Consider the following 23,291-nt stretch of genomic DNA (forward strand, 5'->3'; position numbering starts at 1 on the left):
AATAAAAGTCCTGGATGTCCACCTTCACGCTTGGCTGCCCTTAGCCAATCATAAGGCAGAAATGGTTTTTTTCCCGCGAAACTAACTACAACTACCAGAAGTCATTGCGCTTTTACGTCATAATGCAAATGGTCTATTATTATCTTGTTAAATTAACCCTAATTTGCATATATCAGACGATCAGGGCGATCGCTTCCAATCGCTTCGATCGCCTACGATCGCCTCAGAATTTGCAAATGACAAAAGCGACAGACGCGATCGGGGCGATCATATGAGAACCAGCCTTAATAGAGGGCAACTTGGTGCAAGTCTAAGTATTAACCGACCTGTATATACCCCTCCGTTTTTTCCCTCTTTCTCTCTCTCTTCCCAACTCCCCCTCCCTCCCCTTTCGACGCCTGCAACGCAGGCTAGTGCAACATGCAATGAACAATCAAAAGCTAAGCTATTGTTTTCTTCAGCCAATCACGTGCACGACTGAAGAAAAACTCTTCCCAAGCACACACCCCATTGGTTCATTTGAGGCTTCTTAAGCTGTGAACGGCTCAAATATTTATCCTGTTATCACCTTGGCTTCAGACATTAAGGCCTGGTTTTCACTAGCGACCCAAGGACAAGCACAAGAACAAGCACAAGGATAACACGTATTTCACCGTGAAAACGGCTTCGACTCAAGCAAAAGAACAAGCGCATTGTATTTTGATGTCTGTGCTTGCGCTTGCACAAGGACAAGGGTCAAAATTTGTCCTTATTGCGTGATTGCGCTTGTGCTTGCTTCGCTAGTGAAAACCAGTCTTAACAGCTGCTAGAAAAAAAATTTAAAAAGCCTATAGTATACAGAAATGTTTACTATATCAAAGTTTTAGTTGCGACACTTTTACAGCGGACTTCTCTTTCTTTCTCTTCGTTTCTTTCTTTGCTTTAACTTGATCTCTGACTTCGTCTTGAAGACGAGAAAAGAAAGCTGCTGACGATTTCACAGGCTTATCATTCCCCTCGTCTGTCAACACCGACACATTTTTCGAAGATTTGTGATCTTTTTCCAGCTTCTTTAGCGCAGCCTTTTTAGAATGCTTGTTTCCAAGTCCAGGGTTGAGTTTTTCCACGAGTTTTCTCCGCTTCTCTTTTGACACAGCTCGCTCATGTTGCCTCCTCTTCTTTGCTCGTCGTTCACGTTTTCTGTCTGTGTCTGTTTTCTCTGTACTGCCTTTCTGTTCTTTCTTCTTTTCGTGGATTTCCTCCGGAGCCAACATCATAGCATCGCTAAAAGCCACTGGGGCGACTTCTTCCACCGATATCACAGGCACATTGCTGACAACCTTAAGCTCTGGTTTAAGCTGAAATGAAGAAAAAACTCCTTAATTACGTACCAAAGTTACTAGAGATGTACCCCGAATCTCCCTTCTCTCCTACATTTCTTCTTATTTGACTGTAAAGCCCTGACCAAACGGTAACACAAGAGGACGCAACTAGTCGCAAGTTGAACTTGCGTACAGACTTGCGTTGGGTGGCTAAATCGTAAAAAAACCTGCGCTCACAAATTTGATCTTGACCAAAGTGAACGCAAGTGCACGCAAGCCCTTGCAAAACGGAGACGCAATACGTACGTCTCCGTTTGGCCAGGCCTTAAGCTTTTTAGAAGGGGAATTATTTTTATTCCGACAAATTGCTTAGGAAAACTGGCAAAATGTTAGGAGAGTAAATCTAATAACAATACTTTAACTATGCCGATAATATCAATATTATCTCTTACTGACTGTAATTGGCCTTTTTTACTTGCATTAGAAACAAGTACATTTTCATGGTTTTCACACACGGTTAGAGCTATTTAAGGTCTTTAGGAGAGGGCGACCTAAAGTGTAGGAGCATCTAACATACATGTGTTGGAAAATAGGTATGGAAAGAGTTTTTAGAAAGGCTAACATGAACGTTGTACCCTTTGCAAACAGACTGAAAAAATCTTTGGGTCATTATATTCCCCCTGCTGAGGTGGTGGTGTCAAACTGGATTGAAGCGAAATATTGAACATTGAATACTGCCCTCAAATACTGAATATTGCAGTATATTGGCTAAAAACTATAAAGGAATGTTGAGTATTTCGCTATGTTAACCCCGGAATAATAAATTTTTGCCACAAGACAAAATAAAACATAGTTATTTATCAAAAGATAGCTTACCGGTTTAGGAGTAAAATGAAAGTTTGATAAAGCATCAAGTTTGGCGAAGAGTTTAGTCATCAAGGCTTTGATTTCAACATGCTCTTCATTTTCTTTCTCTTCAGCTTCCGCCTGCAACAAAGCAACTTAATTTAACAACATAACACTTACACTCATCATGAAAATGTAGCATTCTCTGTTGCTTGTGTTATTTACGGATGACGGATAACAATACCATATTGACTATAATTTTATATGGGCAGCACACGCATTTGTTGAATAATATTACCGGTTACGGTGCACCTGCTAATACTCCAAGCTTGCAGTACTAGTGCTGTTGTGATAGTAAGTCTCTTTAAAGGCATGTTACAGCACCTTCCTCTCCCCCTCTCATTATTCCAAACAACATGTTTTCCAACATTCATTCATGCATGATGTTTCTGAACTTTGAATATTGTAATGCAACATGTGCATCCGCCCTTCCCATTAGCCCAAAATTACCCAAATGTAACTTTATCTTCTAGTTTGTTATTTACATTACCTGTGTTTGTTTGAGGTATTCCTGTTCATAAATCTGACTCAGACTCAGTTTGCTTTTTTCTTGATCCAGTGGTAGCTTTTTCTTGTACTCAAATGGCTCCATGACAGGCTTAACTTTACGTTCCACATCATCCCAAGCCTACAATAAAAATAATCATAAACTTAAAATGTACTGTCTAAAGGAAATAATTGGGTCAACTAAGTAGATATACTACCAGAGCCATACCTACAATAGACTGTAACACTGAGCAGGTACTCAGCAAAGTATTATATGGGGAGGCTCCCTTCTGAGGCCAAACTCTTTGATAGAAAAGGTAATCCTTTTATATATACCTCCTATGGAAGATCGTTCCCTTTTTGTCATAACTTCAGCAAAAATACTGAATCCTTTTTCTAAACGGTTACTTGAGTATTCCATTAAAAATACTCACTCAGATGAATCAACTGTTAACATACTTTTCGAAAGGGCCTTTTAAATACCTATTCAACATTTCCCCCCTACACATTCCTATACTTCAACTGGTGAAATCCTTCCCCTAAGCCTGAAAAAGATACACCCTTTAGGCAGAGCTTCCTTGGATATACTCCACTACAGGGAGTGTGCATCCCCTGGGGTATTGTGCATCAAATTATGCTACACATTTAATTTGGCAAGATGAACATACCTCATCTTTTATCCTTTGTTTCACTATGTCCTCAAGGTTTTTAGTTGTCTCTTCTGTTATATCTGGAGCTGTGACAAGGATAACACATTATTTGAAGATTAAAAACTTGAAAAAAACTATTTTAATAATTTTATTTTCGTCACAGTAATCCCAGGTAAGATATGATACAATAAAATACAAAACAGGATCTTTTCTTGTGCTCAAATATTGTTTGTCCTTACAGGTATTAAGCAATCTGTTCTCCAGACAAAATTGAAATCGACAGAATGAACCAAGATGTTATCAAGATGTTATGAACTGCTGAAGATGATAAATATCAGAGTTTATGGAAATGCCTTGAAGCACTAACTACAGTGAAACTGTGATAAAATAAAGAGGTAAGGGACTGGGAATATGTTTTTGTTATGACTGTTATATATCACATGTATTGCACTGTTAGTAACGTTCTCTGGGCTGAAGAATATCGTTTCTTATACTGGGGGCCTTGTTACAAAAGGGGTTCATTATATCTGGGTTCTACTGTATAACACTGAATGGTCAGTATTAATTTAAATACCAAGCTTTAAAAAAATAACCATGCCTTTTAATAACAATAATCATTGGCGAAGAAAGGAACCCTTCCTTGTGGTGGAAAAAAGTATGCATGAGGCCCAAAGGGTTTAAGAAATTTTGGACTCCCTTTTCTTTTTGCAAAAAAGACCCAGCCTCAGTCCAGCCCCTTTTTTTCCAAGCATGAAAAGTCCACTCTTAAATTTGCTCCCTCCTTCTCCCTCCCCCTCTCCTGAGCTTTTCCGGATCTGCCACTATATGTCATTATTATCATTATTAGGTGTACACATAATTTTTTTTACCAGCAGTGGTTGTGTGATCAAAGCTGACGTCTTCTTCAAGCAAGCTGTTGACAGGTCGAACATTACCACCTGTCTCACCAGACATCTGCCAGGGTTTTTTAGCTAAGTTGGCTTTCTCCAGCTTGTCAATTTTCTCCTTTAGCTGTAAACAAATTTGTGATATTGGTGCAAATGAAAAAGACAACAATCAAATCTATAATATCATTGTCAATGAGCACTTGGCATCTCCACTGGTCTGACACAAAGCCAAAGGCTTATCCATTAGAAAACACAGGATAAGACAGTGAATGTTTACACGTATGGCTTACATGTAAATTAGTAGCCATGTGGCTTCTTTTGTCTACTTTGTGGAGACTTAAATGGTCAGAGAAGAGAGGGATAGCCATCTTATCCATTTGCTTTGCTTTAACTTTTCATTTAATGATAAGAACTTGCAAACTCTCCTCACATTAAACTATAAATTTCACATAGCACTAGTTGTGAGAAGCTGAGGAAAGAAGAAGGCAATATCCCTTGGTAAACACGATTGAATCTATTACTTTCATTTTTTTTTTTTTTTTTTTTTTTTTTTTTTTTAATATTTTTAATTTCTTGCCATACAAACATACAGTACAAAATTACAAAGAAAAAAGAAACACTACTTACAATTTAAACATTACTTACAGTCCTAACGCTACTTACTTACACTAATACAATACTTACTTACACTACAACAATAAATTATTACAAGCTTAACATTACTTACTACAAACAAAGCACGTTAAAAAATAAACAAGGTATATTATGCTATGGAGAGCAGAAGAAAAAAGAGACATGCAAAGCAAACACCAGCTTTCTAAACAAAAGGTCAAAAAGCAGTTTTCAAAAAAATAGAGTGACCTAAAATATTTTCGGTGGAGTTTTTTTAAAAGGTAGAGTGGAAAAAGGAAATAGTCTAACTTAATACAGGAATAAAGATATTCCATTTTCTGTAATGTTGAGCAAGTGTACCTTTTTTCCTGGCAATGTAAAATTCTAATTTAAGAGTAGCTCTTAATTTAGCCTTAAAAACTGGTAAAGAGGGTTTAATCTTATCAAGCTTACACCTATAAATAAAATATTTTCCAAGAAGAAGAATATGGTTAACTACCATAGAGTCTGTATCGATATCAAACTTACCAAACAAAACATCGGTGAGAGAAAAATTTAAAACTTCATTCTTATGGATGGCCAACCACGACAATACCTCTTTCCAGAATACCTCGCTTGCTTTACAAAGAAACAATAAATGCTCGAGGGATTCATCTTCAGAGTAACAGAAAGCACATAATGGCGAGTCTACAATCTTAAATTTATAAAGTCTGTCATTTGTATACACAATATGGTTTAGTAATTTGTACTGAAAAGCTCTTAACTTTGTATCCAAAGTAACACTAAACGCTAGAGAATAGATTTTCTTCCAATCGACGGAGAGATTTGGATAGTCATTTTTAAATTTCTTTTGGGCAGTAGGAGGAATTACTTTACGAGAAAGAAACTCTTCATAAACTATTTTGGAGGGAATGTTAGAAATATCCAACATTTCCCCCTTTATTGGCACTTCAAAAGAATTTGCAGGGCAGGAGTATGGTTCACGGTATATACTCTCACCCTTGATAATGGAGCGCCATTCCTTTGGAATGGCACTGACTACTCCCATTAAAAGGAAAAATTGACTAGGTGATAGTTTTGACCTGAGAACTTTATCACTTTCCAGAAACGTATTGTCTTTAGAGACTAAATCTCCGATTTTGCTTATCCCACAGTTTATGCGGAAAAAGGCATGATATAAAGATTTACCTTCACATAGAATGTTTTTATTATTCCACAAGTATTGGTTCATAACATCCCCGTACGAAACCACTTCTTTACTTGAAAGAGTTGACCACGCAGCAAGACAATCTTTGTAAAACTCGGGTAAAAATATGGGCAATTTTGGGCAATCAAAATGACACTGCAAAATGAACTTTCCGCCTAGTTTTTTCAAATAGTGGTTTAAGAAGATCTTCCAGGGACTAACATAGTCCTCAATATACTTCTTCACGCACATTATTCTTTGCGCTAGAACCATAGATTCTATATCCAGCATCTTAAGCCCTCCATTTTCAATGCAATTAATCAAAGCTAACCGTTTAACCTTATCCTTTCCTTTCCAAATAAAGCTGTAAAGTTCTTTATTGACTGCCTGTATGAGATCTTTAGACACATGAATAAGCGACGCTTTCGACATAAATTTCGGAATAGCAAAAGATTTAACGATTTGTATCTTTCCTATAAGTGTGAGTCCCCTCCATTTCCACATGCCTAATGTTTTTTTAATAGACTTTATAATTGCCTCGAAATTATCCTTTTTCCTAGAAAGTTGATCATAATCAAAGTGTACGCCTAAAATCTTAATTGAGCGTTTAAATTCATAGGGAGGTGATTTAGACAAATTTTGGACCCCTAAGCAAAAAAATTTTGTTTTTTCCTCATTTAATTTTAAACCTGAGAATCTCGAAAACAGATCTAAATTAACAATCAGGTTCTCATACGAAGACTTATTCCTCAAAAAACATGTCATGTCATCCGCGAAAAGAGAGATTTTCACAACTTCATCCTCAATTTTGATCCCTTGAATCTTGTCATTTTGTCGAATACTGCAAGCTAGAACTTCTAAACTAAGAATGAACAAGAGAGGGGATAACGGATCCCCTTGTCTCACACCACGGTCAACATTAAAGTAACTTGTCGCAAATCCATTATTTATTACGCAACTAGACACGTTTGAGTAAAAGGTGCGAATCCACTGAATAAAAGATGGTCCGAAATTGAATGTGCGAAGGACCTTCAATAAGAATCTATGGTCCAAAGAATCGAACGCTTTCTCAAAATCAATTGTTACAAGGATACCCGACTGATCACTACATTTTGTATATTCTAATACATCATCAATGGTCCTGACGGCGTCAAATATTGATCTTCCTTTCTAGCCAGCGTAGCTTGGCGTTCTAGTCAGTCGGTGAGAGCGAGAATTCGTGCGCGCGAGCAAAGCGACGGCGGAAGGCAGAAGGAAAGAAAGAACGCCAGCCGCCAGACGCCTCTTAAACGGGAGAAATCTTTCGAATTAGCGGCCTCCAGAGGCCGCTAATTCCCATTGGCTAAAATTGCTTATCTGTCCTGTGATTGGTTTGTTGGCTTTAATTTATTTCAAATGACTCATTTGCATGCACGCAACATTCAGGCCGCTCAATTAGCATTTGACAAGTGACGAATGAAGCAAAGCAGTGTGAATTACACATGGATGCTATTGCAGGCAAACAAACTCGGCAGTGATCATTAGAAACTTTAACTGGTTTTCTTCCCCCGCTTCGACTTGCAGATGATTTTTTCTTTGGACCTCCCAAATTTGCAGACATTTTGCAAAAACGAATATGAGCCTGATAACTTTCCCAGGGTTTATTTGTTTTGTACATCCTGTACCACACGTGAGTTTGACAGAACACGTCACCTTTTTATTTCCGGTCTTCACAAATTACGCGTATCATTTACATAATTACGTGAAAAGATTTCTCCCGTTTAAGAGGCGTCTGGCGGCTGGCGTTCGTTCTTTTCTTCTGCCTTCCGCCGTCGCTTTGCTCGCGCGCGCGATTTCTCGCTCTCCCCGACTGACTAGAATGCCAAGCTACGCTGGCTACTTCCTTTCACATAAGCGTTTTGGTTGTAATGAATCAAGTCAGGAAGTATATTCTCTAATCGTTTAGCTAGCGCTTTGGAGGCTATTTTGGTGTCCACATTAATTAAGGAAATCGGTCTCCAATTTTTGATCAGCCTTTTATCTTTTCCTTTCTTTTCTAATAAAGTGATCACCGCTTGTTTCTGAGAGTTAGATAACTCTCCGTGATTATGTGCATAATTGAGACAAGCTACCAAATGTTTTCCAAGAATAGGCCAAAAGGCTAAGTAAAATTCCGTTGTAAGGCCGTCGTTACCAGGTGTTTTGTTCTTTTGAAAACCATTCAAGATGTTGAAACATTCACCGATAGTCAATTCTACCTCACACTTCTCTTTCTGTGTTTCAGACAGTGTGGGTAAGGATACGCTGTTAAGAAATGCGTCTAATGAGGCTTCACTTTCTCCAGTAGAGTTCACTTGGTAAAGATTTGAGTAGAAACTTCTAAGTTCGGCCATTATTTCTTTGGGATTCGTTGTCAGAGATTGATCCTCCTTAAGAATCTTTCGGATTGTGCTCTTTTTACCCCTAGAGCTCTCCAAGTTCAAAAAATACTTGTTGCTTTTCTCTCCTTGCTCGTACCATCTTGCCCTTGAACGGATTATAGCGCCTTGTGCAATGTATTCATATTGAAGGTCATACTCGGTTTTCAAAATCTCTAGCCTATTCAGATTATCCGTAGATGGATCCTGGTCACAAAGCTCTTGAAGGATTGTCAATTTTTCCTCTAGAGATGTCAATTTCGCCTTCCTTTCCCTCGCTTTGCGTTTACTGTATGAAATTGTCTCCTGTCTAATTTTGAATTTAATGAGATCCCAAAGCAATCTGGGATCTTGTATATCCCTAAATTCGTCAACCCAAACCTGGTATCTATCGTTTATTAGAGCTACATAGTCATTGTCATCTAATAAACTTGCATTGAACTTCCAGAAGGAAGGACCGTGTGATTTTTCTTCTATTCCATTAACTGACAACAGAATGGCTGAGTGATCAGACTTTATGGAAGGAATAATGCTCACCTGATCGATCTCCTCCTGCAAGGCATTATCGGTTAACCAAAAATCAAGCCTCCTTTGGATCACAGGAGTTTTCTGTGTCCAAGTGAAACGTCTTATTCCTGGGTTCCTAAGTCGCCAAATGTCTACTAGATCGTACAGTAAGCAAATATTCTCAATCTGCTTAGCTGATTCCTTTAATTTTGGTTTGCCCCCACAGCCATCAAGGTTGGGGTCTAAAATAACATTAAAATCTCCCCCAATGATTATTCTACAGTCGTCATCTATATCAATGTTATCCAATTCCTCCTTGATTTTGTCGAAAAAGTGAGTTTGCTCACTCGTTTTGTTTGGAGCATAGATGTTTACTAATAAAAACTTTTGATCTTGCACCAGCGCCTCGAGAAAAATAAAACGACCCTCTTTGTCCTGCCGCATGGACTTGATTTGGAATTCCAAATTATTTTTAATTAAAACAAGCACGCCTCTGCTATGTACAGAACCATGCGAGAAATACATCTCACCCTTCCACTGCTTTTTCCAAACATTTTCAACTTCCTTAGTACTATAGGTTTCCTGAATAAAGCAAATGTCGACTTGTTGTCTCATTACCCATCCAAATACTGCTTTCCGTTTTTCAAAAGAACGAATCCCACGAGCATTTAAGGATAATAGTTTAAATGCAAAGTTGCTTGCTGTCATGATTTTACCACAACTTTTAGAATTTGTAAAAGGCCACCAATGCAGCTGTCAATGGAATAACAAAAAGCGTTACCTGAATTCATTTCCATACAAAAGTTGTGAAGAAAAATATTGCGTAAAGCAGGCGTTTGTTTGCGGAAAAAAAAAATTAACACTCTCCCTTATTGCATTTGCAATTAACACCCTACAAGACACTAACGAATAACGAAAACGACAGAACATAAAAGGTGACCAGAAACACTGTTGTGCCACCGTAGAACGACTCGAGGAAATTGATTGAAACAAAAAACAACATAAAAATAAACACAAACTAAATACGAAAACTAAGCGGAGAGGGGAAATGATGATTACAACGGTTATTTGTTCCCCATAACTTCGTCTATTAAATCATAATAAGGAGAAAGCAAGGCCATTTACGACTGAGGCAAGCTTATCTAGTTACAAATTCGCGTTCAATATAAGTTCAAGCTGTGCCTAAATATAGGCATCAAACAATCCAAACAAAAAAGTAAACGTCAATAATTAAAGTGGGTTTAAGTGTCCATCGATATACAATTTATCAGGTTCAGCGCGGCTGAAATACGCGATCTTACCCGCTTTTCTTGCATCGACCAGCTTCTTCGACTGGAGCTTCCTTCGGTTAACTATTTCTTTTGGCAGGTCTGCAGCGATCCTATACCCGGAATCTTTCAACGACTTTCCTTTTGAGAAAACTGCTTCTCTGTCGCTATATCTAAGAAACCGAGCGATTATTGCTCTAGGGCTTCCATCATCATGAGGCTTTCCGATCCTGTGGACCCTTTGAAATTCGATACCCATTGTTTGGACACCACATTGCTGTTCCAGGAAAGAATTAAGCACCATGCGACAGTCTCCGCCTTCTTCTTCCTCGCTAATGCCGTAGAAACGCAAATTTTCTCGCCTTTGATACACTTCAGCATACAACAGTTTGTTTTCCAATTCTTTGTACCTGTTCTCACAGAACTCGCTCGCCTTTTCTCGGGCCGCTGTCGCTTCGTTGACTTGCGTATTGAATTCCTGGAGGCCATTTTGTAACTCTTGTACGGCCGTCCTCGTGGTCGAATGAGCATCTTCTAATTTTTCCACTCTGCCTTCTAATGAGTTGAATTTGGTCTCCAGGTTGGACACCTTAGTGTTTATCTCCTCAAGTTTATTGTCCATGATCTCTAATCTTTTTAAGATAAGATCTAATTTCGTCTCCAAGGCGTCCGCCGACATTTCGAAGACCTCAGTAGATCGCTCGGGCGAGGTACCCGAGTTAAACTCTCTTGCTCGTTTTTCCACGGGCGATGCACCAGACGCGCTCGAATTACTGCTTTCTCTAGTTCGCTTGGGATTCATAAGAGTTTAAGGCCTAAAAACATCATTAATTGACGAAGTTACGCGGAGCAGTTTGAAACACGTCTACAGCCTCCGCATGCCTCGACCCAGTCCTTCTATTACTTTCATGACTTCATTGTTTCTAGATATTTTAGAGAAATTAGATGCCAGTTGGGGTACTACGTATAACAGTCATTATTGACAAAAACAGACCTTGTTTAGAATGGTGACCTGGGTGACCTGTTCCCGCACATCATGTATCACTGACACAAAGAATTTTCAACATAGAATACCTGTATTACAGTGGACTCTATCTAAGACAGACACTGTCAGGACTGGCTCTAACTGTCCGTCTTAGAGAGGTGTTCAACTTATAGGGAGTTAGTTACAGTTAAATTACTGAAAAACGGCAGGGACAGGACCAACACCAGGTGTTTGTTTTACAGTCTGAGGTGTCTGTGTTGTAAAGGTGTCCATTAAGATAGAGTTGACTGTATTCATGTGTACTATAAACATTACCTTTTGTTGTTTCTTCTCAAAATTTGAGATTGCTTTAGACTTTTCTTCATCAGTGTCCAATCCATCGTCACTGCTAGCAGCAGCATCTTCTATTTCCTCGTCTGCACCTTCATCATCAACTTCCATCTCCTCATCTTCATCATTTTCGTCATCTTCCTCACTTTCCTCTCCACTTCCTTTATTTACATTTGGTTCTCCATCAGGAGGATCAAAAAAGTCTGCATACTTCATTTTCCTGGCAGACTTTCCACTTCTCTTGTCTTTTCGTTTTAACTCCCTTTTTCTACTCAGAAAGAATAACAGAGACCTCATTAGGGACTACTATAGGTACTTTAGTTAGCTAGTTAGGCAGTGGTGGATCTACATGTAGGGGAGGGGCCCGGGGTGGCCTGGGCCCTCACCTTATTTTTAGACCAAACCGAGGACCGAAGGGCCAAGAAAAATATTATTTTCCAGAGCAGCCTCCCCTCCTTTTTCAGGGTATGGATGATCGAAGCTCCCACTTACCTGAAGGTCTGGATCTGCCACTTCTTAGTTAAATGCACTTTGCTGCACCAAATGAAATGAAAAAGGTGGACAGGCCTAAATAAATGGTGCATCACTAACAAAGAACTTTTCCTTACGTGTGTAATCAAGCCTCTCTATTACACACATGTAAATTTTAAAACATATACGTGTGTGAAATGAATGTAGATGCTGAAATGTAAGCGAACAGTACTGTATGTCAGCATTATATTCTTCTTTAAATTGTCATTAAGTTTCTTACACTGTAGTGTTAGAAACTAATTTTACAAAACCTTTAGCACAAACCAATTTAAATACAGCAAACATTTTTACTTCCAGGTGCATAAAATACATGTAGCAATGAGTGTAGGTACATTATTTTTTTCTCAGCTCATAATAGCCAAATAGTCGTCACCCATGCCTTTCGAGAAAAATGTAAACTTTTACTAGCTATTATGCTCAATATTGTCTGATATATTTGTTTTCTCTTTGTTTACTAAATAAAAATGCACAGGAAACAGATATGCACCTTCCCAGAAGTGACTCTGTTACACCAAGAGCTTTGTTCCAATCTTCATCTTCCTCTTCTTCTGTATCATCACTGTCCATGTCAATAAAGTAATCAATAGGTTCATTGTTAATCTCGTCATCATCATCATCGTCATCATCATCACTTTGCTTTTGGCTCTTCTTTTTATGCGCTCTTTCGTATCTTTTGTCTTCTTTGTCTAAAAACTGAAGCATATCGGAAAGCTTGAAGAATGTGTCATCAACCTGAGTTTTTTTCTTTGATGGATTTTGTTTTTTGCTATTATTACTAGAAATCTTTAATTTGTTACTGTCATTGTTATCATCATCATCCTCATTATCTTCGTCATCGTTATCATCGTCGTCGTCATCTGTTTGATCATCAGAATTTTCATCAAGACTTAATCCCTCATTAACATTGTCGTTTTCTGAGTCACTTTCTGGTGCACTCTCCTCAAATCCATTGGTTTTTTCACCAACAATTTCATGATAACTATCATCTAAATCATCTAAATGATCCCCTTTCACTGCATCACTATTTCCTGACAAAAGAGAAAGCTGATCAGCTTTTTCTTTTAAATCCTGAATGTCTTGTTTTAGGACACGCAACAAAGGAGCATTCTGCAGTTCAATTTCTTGCCATATCTGCTCATCATCAAAATTGTCCACCAATAGTTCCAGCAGAGGGCACGTGCTTTCAAGAGAACGCTTGCCATTCAGTTCATCTTTCTTGCAAAAGTCAAATATTTGCTTGATTGCAGATAGAGTGTTCTTCTGAAGACTAGCAGGAGGTTTAAGATACGATTCTGGGTGATCAAAAGCGCTTTCAAACTCCGAAAGAACAGCCACGAGGGGAACAGATTCGCTGTTGTCGTCCGCCATGTTGTTTTGAGCTCGCTCCAGTCCTTTTCTAGAAAATTGGACTGAAAGGTCTGGGTCGAGTGCTGTCATTTCTTCTTTTCCTGAAATGGCGGATGCGGATTCCGACGGCCACGAATTAACATTTTCACAGCAAAAGAATCCGGCCAAAGATGCTTCGAAAGGGAAAAGGAAAGGTAAGAAGTCACTAATTGTTTCTTGATATGTCTAAGTAACGGTTATATGTACAAGAAAACCTTAAAACCGTCTTAGAATTTGCCGTTCAACGCGGTCGAGTCGCCAGACTAGAAAAATCGTCGCACCCAGAAGGCGCTGATTTTCGATTCAATGAATGATTCTAAGCAAACAGGATTTAATTGACTGAGTCACGTCCTGCCATTCAGAAGTACAGAAAATGCTTTCTGTCTTATAGCTTGCGGCGTTAAACTGACACCCTGGTTCAGGCGATTCTAACCTTAAGTACGAATTAAATTTGTAAAGGAAGAAACTGTACTTTAATATAAAGACAGCGTGCATGCATACCGGAAGGCTTGATGAATCTAACAAATAATATATCGAGTACGCGTCCAATAATTGATTCATTCTTATGAAAATATTCAAGGAATACGAGGGATTTTTGTAGCTTTAGACGTACAGCTTTGGTCGAAAACCATCTGTTTTCCTGGTTAAATTTCTACATGACAGAAGCGACTATCATCAAACTATTTAATATTTTGTTATTTTTACTAGCCTGAGTGACTACTTGCTTAATAGATTTCCTTTTAAATTTTAAACTTTCATTTTAAATTAAAATACTAAGGCAAGGTTAGGACAATTATAGTCATTATTGCCTTAGCTTTTGTCATTTTTTTTATCTACACATATGTAGTACATGTACCCTTTAATAGGGATCATTCAACAGGCCAGGCTTGACTCAATCATTTTTATCTGCCTTTCTGGTGAATAAAACCACATATTTGCATAGCCAGCTTGTTGATAACATCTTATTTTTTAAGAACCTTTTGAAAAAGATAACAATGTCTTTCAAAGAAAACAAAATGTAATAATAGTAATTAAGTTTGTTTGGAGCCTGGAAGCTCCAGTTTCTTTCTTTATGGTTAAACAAGTGACTTGGATGGGTTGCTAGTCCATCACAAATTGCCTACCCTCTCCCCCAGGGTTTTAACTGCAGCCTATGTACACCTGAGAGGAGAGTTGCACTGCACATAACACTATGACAAGTGCAAAAATAAACTTGCAAAAATAAGCCCACTAAAATTATAGTACAACCTCCTCATTTGAAACCGATGAAGACCGAAGATGTTCGGCGGAAATGTCTTGTTTTAGTTTTTTGAATGGTGTATATTACGTTCAGTATTTCAGTGTCAGACCAGTTAAAAAAATTTCATTAACCTCCTCAAATTTCAGATTTAAAAAGCCCTTGGATAATAAGCAGCCAGCCTTACATGCAGATTTACCATTTAAATGAGAAATTATAATTTATATGACTTGTATAATTTCTTCTGATTATAACCCCCTGGCTGTAAAGCTTGTTTTTTCATTTAACATTGTTACAGCATGCCCATTTGATGATTATTGAATTTCTGTTTTGCCTTTTTAAGTCATGTTTAGTATCACATGCACCAAAAGTTTTCCAATGCAAACACCTTTCTGAATAATAACTTTAGTGAACCAAGGGAGTACTGGCAGTTTCTAAAGAAACTGTTGTGCTATGTTGGTGTATAAGGTAGTAGAAACGTTCAAACATGTCCAATTTGAAAATTAATGGCTTTAAAGTTAACAACTTTCTGAAATAAAGGTTACATAGGCTTATTAACCAAGGCCTGAACTTTTAGAAAATATACGAGGTGCCAATTTACACACCTTAGGTGTGAATAAGCGGTTGAAAATTGAAAAACTTCACCATCATCAAATTTGCCATGGTTAATTTACCATTATCAATTTCAAGTTAATGATCAACTAAGCATTTTTGAAATGCACAATTCCTTCCTTTAAAAGTCATTCCTTCCTTAATGTGTATCCGGAAAAGTATATATCTAATACAAGAACAGTGTATACATGTATCTGTGTAGATATGCCCTGTTTACCTGTAACACCTGTGTGTGTTTGAGGGGGGGGAGGGGGGGGAGGGGATGTCACTAATTAACTGTTCTGGTTGTGCAATTACAGTAGTGCTGTAATAAAAAATAAAGAAGGGCTATTGGGCATTTGCCAAACTGCTATGCATTTATTGATTTACATGTACATTGCAATGCACTGATCAAGGTAAAAGTTGAAAAGTTTGGATAAGTACTCAGCCAAGCCAGTGTTTGCAACAAACTATTTTAATATGAGTGTTTAAATAATAGGTAAACATGCTGTAGAGGAGAAAGAAAGGTTAAAGAAAAGAGGGATAAGTAAACCTGGGCATGCTGTGGTTATATCTGGAGGGAGTACAGAGCCTCCATTTGATGATGTACCTGTGGATCTATCAGCAGATCATAAAGATTTAGTCATGGAGTACTCAGGTAAATTAGATTGATTTATTAATTTATGCAATTTAAAACTAATAACTACTGGTACATAATATGGGAAGGACCATTATTTTCTTGGAGGAGGGGGAGGGGGGGGGTGAAAAATTTTCCTCTGCAAACCTTTTTTTTTAGTTTATGCACCTCTGCAAACATTTTTATTCTAAATTCTAACTATTTTTTGTTATACATATCGTGTTTGCAAACAATTTATTTTGTCTTTTTAGGCCCTGCAAACATTTTTTTTTCAATATTTTTCATCCCCCCATCCAAAAAAATAATAGTCTGTTCCTTATTAAAGTTTTTTGCAAGATCTGTACAGAACAGTGAAACGAGACAACAAAAAGCTTCCATTATGACAAAGCTATTGAGCAAAGCAGAGTCATTGTTAATTAGATGAATTGATATGTGTATGATAAAGGGTGAATGTTCAAATTTTGTTTGGAAATTAATTTGGTGTAGGTTTTTTTTAAGACTGTATGATCCTCTAATGTAGCAATAAAATAATAATGTAAATTGTAAAATAACAATATTATTATTGTAGAAAGTCAAGTGCATTTGGATAAAAGAGATAATCAGGCTTCTCAGTTGAAGCTTTAACCTGTAAAACCTGTCACGAGTGTCGTTGAAAATGTTATGGCTGAGCCTTTGGTCACATGGTTGCCTGTTACGGGTGAAAACCTCACTGCAACGGCAGCTAAAATTTCTATTGAGAACCCTGGTAATGGAAATATTTTCGTTCAATTGTCAATAAGATTTCAAGCTTGTCAATGCAATTGCTAGATTTTCTTGGTATAACAAGAAGCTCCAGTTGTATCAGTTACTTTTTGTTTATAATAAATAAAATATGCATGTACCGCCGACCGGTTAGCTCAGTTGGTAGAGCGCCGGACTTCTGTGCGGGTGGTCTCGGGTTCGAGCCCAGACCGGACCAGCACTCAGGGTCTTAAAATAACTGAGGAGAATGTGCTGCCTTTATGATGACAACTGCAAATGGTTAGATATTCTAGTCTTCTCGGATAAGGACGATAAACCGTAGGTCCCGTCTCTTGCATCTTCACGGTTATGGTCAGCTGGAGACGTTCAAGAACCCACACACTTATCGCAAAGAGTAGGGCATGGAGTTCCCGGTGTTGTGGCCTAGTCTTGTTCCGAAATTACATTGGGGGCATCTGTAAAAATAAATCCTCATTCGTTGTAAACTGCTTAATTGCAGTCTGTCTAAGTCCCCCGCAAAGTGTTGTAAAGCGCAATGAGCATATGGAAATGCGCTATATAAATACCGTCATTATTATTATTATGTACACTGCACTCCTTTTGCCTACATTGTAGCAAATAATTTAATTTCTTTACAAATTAAATTTATTTTGAAGAGCTAATCAGATAGTGCTTTTATTTGTGGGTTTTTGGACAATGAAAATAATTATTAATGAAATTGTCACTGATTGTTTTTGATAAAACCAGCTGGTATGCATGTACATGTGAAACTAACCTTGATTTACATTTAAATCATCCAATCTAGAAGTAGTTAGGACAGTCAAGTACAATTAAATTTAAACAGTTTTGAAGCAAACATTTAGGTTTTTAGTTTTGAATCTTCTTTTTGATAAATAACTAGACCTTATACCGGTACATATACTTTATGTACAAATAGTGGTGAAATGTCCTACAAACCTTCTTTCCCAGATCATTGTCTGAAATGAAAAGTGCTTATAAATGTCATTTGAATAACCCAAGGTTGAAACACCTGTTATCTGTCGTGAATTTCAACTAGTTTATCAAACATGCGGGCCAAAAGATGGATAATCCGCAGAAGGAAATTGTGAACTTCTGTCATTTCACATGTAATATGCTAATAAATTTTCCCATCCTGTACTTTGCAAAATGTATGCATGTTAGTAAGAAGAATTTGTCTGTTGACATTGAGAGTTAAATAATTATTGACCTTCACTTTTTTACATGAATTAATAATAAATGATGAAAACAAAATCCATTATCATTCATGTAATACATAAAGAGCAATAGGCTTGCATGAATTCTATAAATTCGATAGAGGAAATTGTCTTTTTCTTAAAGAATTCTGTAAAAATTTCACATTTAATGCTACTTATATTCTATAAGATTGCAAATTTTGCTATTTTCAAGTAGTTAATTTTCTTCTTTAGATGATAATTGACCACGACAGTTAGAGCGGTTTTCACTTGAGTGTCGAAAGTAGTTTGTGTTTGCTTTGGTTTTGCATCACTTCGCTTAGTGATTGGTTTAAAAATCTCGCGCCACCTTCTTAGCCAATCAGAAGTAAAACAAAAATCAATCGTGACTTGCTCACGCACGTTTTTCCCCATCTGTCTCCTTTGTGATTGCCCAGAGCAATTACTTTGGGTTTGGTTTTACTACACTCGATTGAAAACTGAGCACTCTAAAACCTTAAATATTGGCTTTACAGAACCGTTTTCTAGTAAATTCTCTAACAATGTGATGAAGATATTGACAGGCAGCTTAATGCAGCACAGTTATCAAAATCTGAGATTGAAGTAATTGGATTAATATGTCATAGAAAATTAAAAATCCACACATTGAACAATATTTAAAATGAAACAATAGATTTTTGTATCTGAAAATAGCAAAATGTTGAAAATAAAGGAATGATATTGTTTGAATGTTAACCATACCAAATTTTGCAATTAAGCATATAATAAAGTTCTCTGTTTTCTAGTGTTAATTGGTGAACCAATATAATTGATGCCAGTTAAAATTTCAATACTGTGTATGTTAAATTGAAGGCTACTTCTGTCAAGTAAACATTTTAAATTATACAAAAGAAAGATAGCTAATAGCAACTTTCTGATGAGTAGGTTTTTGTTATTTGGTGAAATGGTACTGCAAAGTCCAATGCCTTCTAGATATTATTGTAGTTGTGGAGGTTACTCCCCGTTGGAGTATGGTAAGTGTACATGTAGAATATGTCAAAGCTGCTTTTTTTTATCCAGAGGTTTGTCCATTTTGTACAAGGTCTTCAAAGATTTTCAGACTGAATTAAACTAATCCATTTAAAAAAAGGAAATTACAACCATAACAACATACGTGTAAATGCTTCATCAACACTAACAACACTAATATGTGTACTTTTGTCATAGATATGTTTGAGCCTTCAAAGGGCACTGGTTTTATTGATATTCAAGATGGGGATGCCATATCTGAATCCAGTGACACTGAGATTGTTGCACACACTAAAGAACAGATACAGTATGGTAATCAAGCTACGTCGAGCGAAAGCAACAGTGACAGTGACGTAAATGATGGCCCTCCACCATTGAACAGTGAGGATGATGACGATGGCAGCGATGTTGATGGTATAGATGGCCCCCCTCCTTTGGACAGCGGCGACAATGCCGAGAACACAGATGATGGAGAAGAGCTGCCAACCTCTCCTGATACTGGTAGTAGAGAGGAATTAAGCCATAACAGAGTTCCTGAAGAAAGGGAAAAGAGGGGTGTAAAAAGTTCTGAAGACTCTGCAAGCGACAGTGATAGCGAGAGTGGTGTAAAAGAAGCACCACCACCTCTTGACAGTGAAGATGATGAAGAAGAAAATGAAGCGAGCAATCCTAATGCAGAAAATATTGAGAGTGCTAATGTTGACACTGTTGAAAGTTATACACAGGATTCACCTGTGGAAGAGGTTGATAATGATGATGAAAACAATGATAATAATAATGATGACAATGGTAATGATGATGACGACAGTGATGATGATGAGCAACATGATGATAACTATCAAAATGATGATGATGATGATGATGATGGTAGAGAACAGGAAGAGGACGAGCACACTCAAGCAGCGCCACACTCGACTGAGTTTGTAGCTCCTGAGATTGAAAACTCAGAGGAGAGTGAACAATCTGATTCTCCTGCTGAAGCCGAGAGGCAAATTCCATTACAGAACCAATCTGATGACAGTGATGATGGCGTGGTTGATGAGAAGGAGAGTGACCATGAAGCTGCACTGGATTCAGTGGAAGAGGTAAATGCTGCCTCTGTTGCTAATAAGGTAAGCAACTCAGCACTCTCCGAGGAAGACTCACATGAAGACAAACAGGAGGATAACGAGGAAGCAGATGTTACAGAGGATGCTGCAATCAGCAGTGAACTTAATGAAAAAGAAGATGCGGTACATTTAAGTGCAGATCATGATCACATTCGTGACCAGCCAGTTAGTTTAAGTAAAGAAGAAGGTTCTGACGATGACAGCGATCAGGGCAGTGGTGACTCTCCTGAATTTGTTCCTATCGACGATGAAAACGAGCTGGAATGGGATGTGGAAGATTTTGATCTGCCTCCACAGAAGAGCGTGAATAAAACATCGAAGATTAATGCAGAAGGATTAGAGGTTGACAAACTTAAGAGGTCTTTTCTGGACACTCTCAAGAGTGAAGCAGAGCAGACAAAGGTTGTTGAAACTCAGCAGAGAGCTGAGCCAAAGAAAAAGGAAAAGATTGATAAAGGATTAAATGCAAAGAGCACCCTAAAAGATGAAAAGAAACGTGTAAATGATTATTCAAAAAATGCATCCAATCAAGATTTGAAAAGTGAGCCTGGAAAATATCCCAAAAAAGCGACAAAAGACAGTCCACCTAAACCTGAACAAGTAAAAGCTGAAAAGAAAAGTGTAAAAGATGAGGTGAAAAATACGTCGAAAAAATTGACGGCTTCCAAGCCAGTTGACACTACAACAACAAAAAATTTGACAGCCTCCAGGCCAGTTGACACTGCAACAAAACCTGTGAAAGCAAAAGTCAAAGCTACAGATAAGAGTATAGACAAAACAGATGTTAAGCAAAAGACTGAAAAACAAAGGAAAGATGTCAAAGAAAGTCCAAGGATGACTGAGGCAGCTGGTGTGGAAAGGAAACCTGTAGCAAAAGCTGGAAGGGTGAAATCAGCTTCGGCATCATCTCTTCATGCTGGTGCTAGTGAACAACAGAGAGGTGCTGTTGAACAGCAAAGGGGTCAACAGACTTTGCCAACAAAAGAAAAGAAAAAGGCAAGACCAGCTAGTGACTTACCAAGTGATTCTCGTTCACATATTAAGCATAAAGAGGAAGTAAATTTGCCTACCAGCCAAGCAAAGAAGGAAGTAAAGAAACCACGAAAAAGTGATAGCGATGCAACATCTGATTCTCTAACAAGGCAAAAGCCAAAGAAAGCAAGCTCTTCTGAATCAGTTTCCAGGCAAAAGAAACCAAAGCCTGCTACTACGACTTCATCACACAAGGAAAAAGAAAAGCCTGCTAGAAAATACTGAAGTAAGAAAGACAAAATCAAAAAAGACTGCTGCCAAGCCTGTTCATGTTGTGAGCTGACCATGAAGATGCTGTGTATCACGAAGGGAGGCAACATATACATGTACCTGCTAAAAATTCAGCTGAAGTTAAGGCAGCCAAGCCGAGGGCAAGGCCTACAAGTAATGGTCATCTGTCCAGTTCACATGAAAAACTTTCATCACACTCTGGTCGGCATGATCATGGTGCAAGGGACCATGGTAGCCACAAGCACAGTGGCCACAACCATGATCGGAGTAAACATGTTTGGCTGTGTAGAGATGATGAGATTCATAAGCTTATTGCACAGAAAGCATCCCTGTTAAAGGAGTACGAGTCAGGAAGCTTGGCTGGAAGGAAAGTTTGTAAGTAAATATGTATATAACAGTTGTCTAATGTTGCAATTTCGATGTTTTTGTTCTTCTGTAATGGGGAAAATGTCTAAAGATGTGCAGAATTGTAGCAGCTTTTGTAAAATTGTAATTCTACTGGCCCTCTAGAGTAGCAGTTGCTATTGTTTTGGGGGCTAGGGGCACTGTTCTTGTTGTTTGTTTTATTGTTCTCTTTTTTTGTGAGCCATTCATGCGAGACCTTGCAAAGGCTGCTGCCGACTCAAGATATGATGTGTATAGCGCTGCAGCAATGTGAATAATGCTCCCTGTTTTCATTGCCTAATGGTTGTCATGTCACATCTCGACTTAGTGCAGATCTCTCCTTTGCATGCAGTGTTTGATCCAACCAGAAATAATATTCCACCTTTTTAGGAGACTAAAATGCAGTGAAAAAAAATCAATATTTAAAAACCTGGCATGTACGCTTAGTACATGTGAATGTGATTTGGAAATAGATTAAGTCTAGGTGCATGTTTACCTTGCCCTTGTTCAAGTAGCAGCAATCAACGGTGTAATTAAAACGAATCCAGAAATCTTAAACTGTTACTATTGCAACGTAACATTGAAATTGTCACTCAGTCAGGCTGTTTGTCATGACAAGAGCCAAGTTTTGTTTTTGTTTTTAAACGGGAATCTAATTTGAACTTCAGGTAAAAATCATACGAAATTCGATGTTAAAAAACCTGATAGCCGAGAATTTTCACCATCTTGGTGTTGTTGGCAATTGATTCCATCAACCAGCATTTTCAATAATACAGTCACTCACTGTGATGAGGTGGTAGACAGCTATATGAATACCGTGTAGAATTGGTCAAAAGATTGCTTATTAAACTGACCTGTTGGCGAAGAAAATAAACACACTAGTTCTGCTGGTAGTTTATCGGCAGTTTTCCTCGATCCTTTGAATACAAAGAAAGGCTTTTTGTAGTCACAGTGGAGTAACACAAAAACAATTTCGTGTTTTGTGAATTCAAGGAAATTTGTTCAGCACCAAAGTATTCAAATTGACAGGTGCCGCATTTGGAAGTGAAAATGTAACCAATTAATTCATTCGAACGCTTGTAACATAGTTCCCGCTTCGTGTTTACAGTTTGATAATTAGTCCCGCTAGGGAATGCTGCCAAAAGATAAGCGATAATGACATGCGAGGAGAACAGATAATTAAAGTGTTTTCCAAATTTTGATGCACGGTAGAATTTTGGTAGGAGCATTATTCAAAAATCACGTCGCAATGTGTCAGTCATCTTGTGTTGTGCTTGAAGTTTCAGGGCACAGGAATCGTTACAAAGGAGAAGAGGATCATGCCGATCTCCCGGATGTAGGATTCATTAGCAACAAACAGACAAGAAGACAGACAAGGCCGTTGAGCGAGGCTATTCCAGACAGAGCTCCGTACAGCTCACGGAGGAAGGCCCAGCGTAGATCTCTGCAACTCTCGTACTCGGGTTCCTCAACAGATGAGGACGAGCGGACCAACAGAGCAGTTGAGGCAAAGAGAGGTGGAACTTTTGCAGTGGGACTAGCGGCAAGAAACATTGAGCAAAAGGAGGCAGAACGAGGGAGCGACTCAGAACACGAAGAAACATGTGAATACTGTGCAGCGGAGAAGGTACGCACTGCCGTGATTTTCATTTGCTTTGGTAAAACTTAACATTCTT

The 23,291-nt window shown here is 38.1% G+C and overlaps 1 protein-coding gene and 1 pseudogene across 2 annotated transcripts in view; one reads left to right on the plus strand and one right to left on the minus strand.

The window, feature by feature from the left end:
• Positions 1 to 769: 769 nt before the first annotated feature.
• LOC144662696 (U3 small nucleolar ribonucleoprotein MPP10-like) lies at positions 770 to 13,516 on the minus strand. The gene is made up of 7 exons (XM_078523557.1): positions 12,533 to 13,516; positions 11,500 to 11,782; positions 4,213 to 4,354; positions 3,362 to 3,429; positions 2,698 to 2,835; positions 2,178 to 2,288; positions 770 to 1,337 (listed from the first exon to the last, which is right to left on the minus strand). Exons 1-7 carry the CDS (start codon positions 13,480 to 13,482, stop codon positions 855 to 857), a joined length of 2,175 nt encoding a protein of 724 aa, XP_078379683.1. The 5' UTR covers positions 13,483 to 13,516; the 3' UTR covers positions 770 to 854.
• LOC144662593 (uncharacterized) overlaps positions 13,489 to 23,291 on the plus strand; it is a 55,666-nt pseudogene continuing 45,863 nt past the window's right edge. The window contains exons 1-4 of the transcript XR_013572478.1: positions 13,489 to 13,586; positions 15,759 to 15,917; positions 19,058 to 21,606; positions 22,896 to 23,242. The product of XR_013572478.1 is annotated as an uncharacterized LOC144662593 (transcript). The remainder of the gene's footprint in view (positions 13,587 to 15,758; positions 15,918 to 19,057; positions 21,607 to 22,895; positions 23,243 to 23,291) is intronic.

This window comes from Oculina patagonica, chromosome 1, assembly GCF_052425735.1.
Source record: "Oculina patagonica isolate OP01 chromosome 1, crgOcupat, whole genome shotgun sequence".
Taxonomy (NCBI): Eukaryota; Metazoa; Cnidaria; class Anthozoa; order Scleractinia; family Oculinidae; genus Oculina; species Oculina patagonica.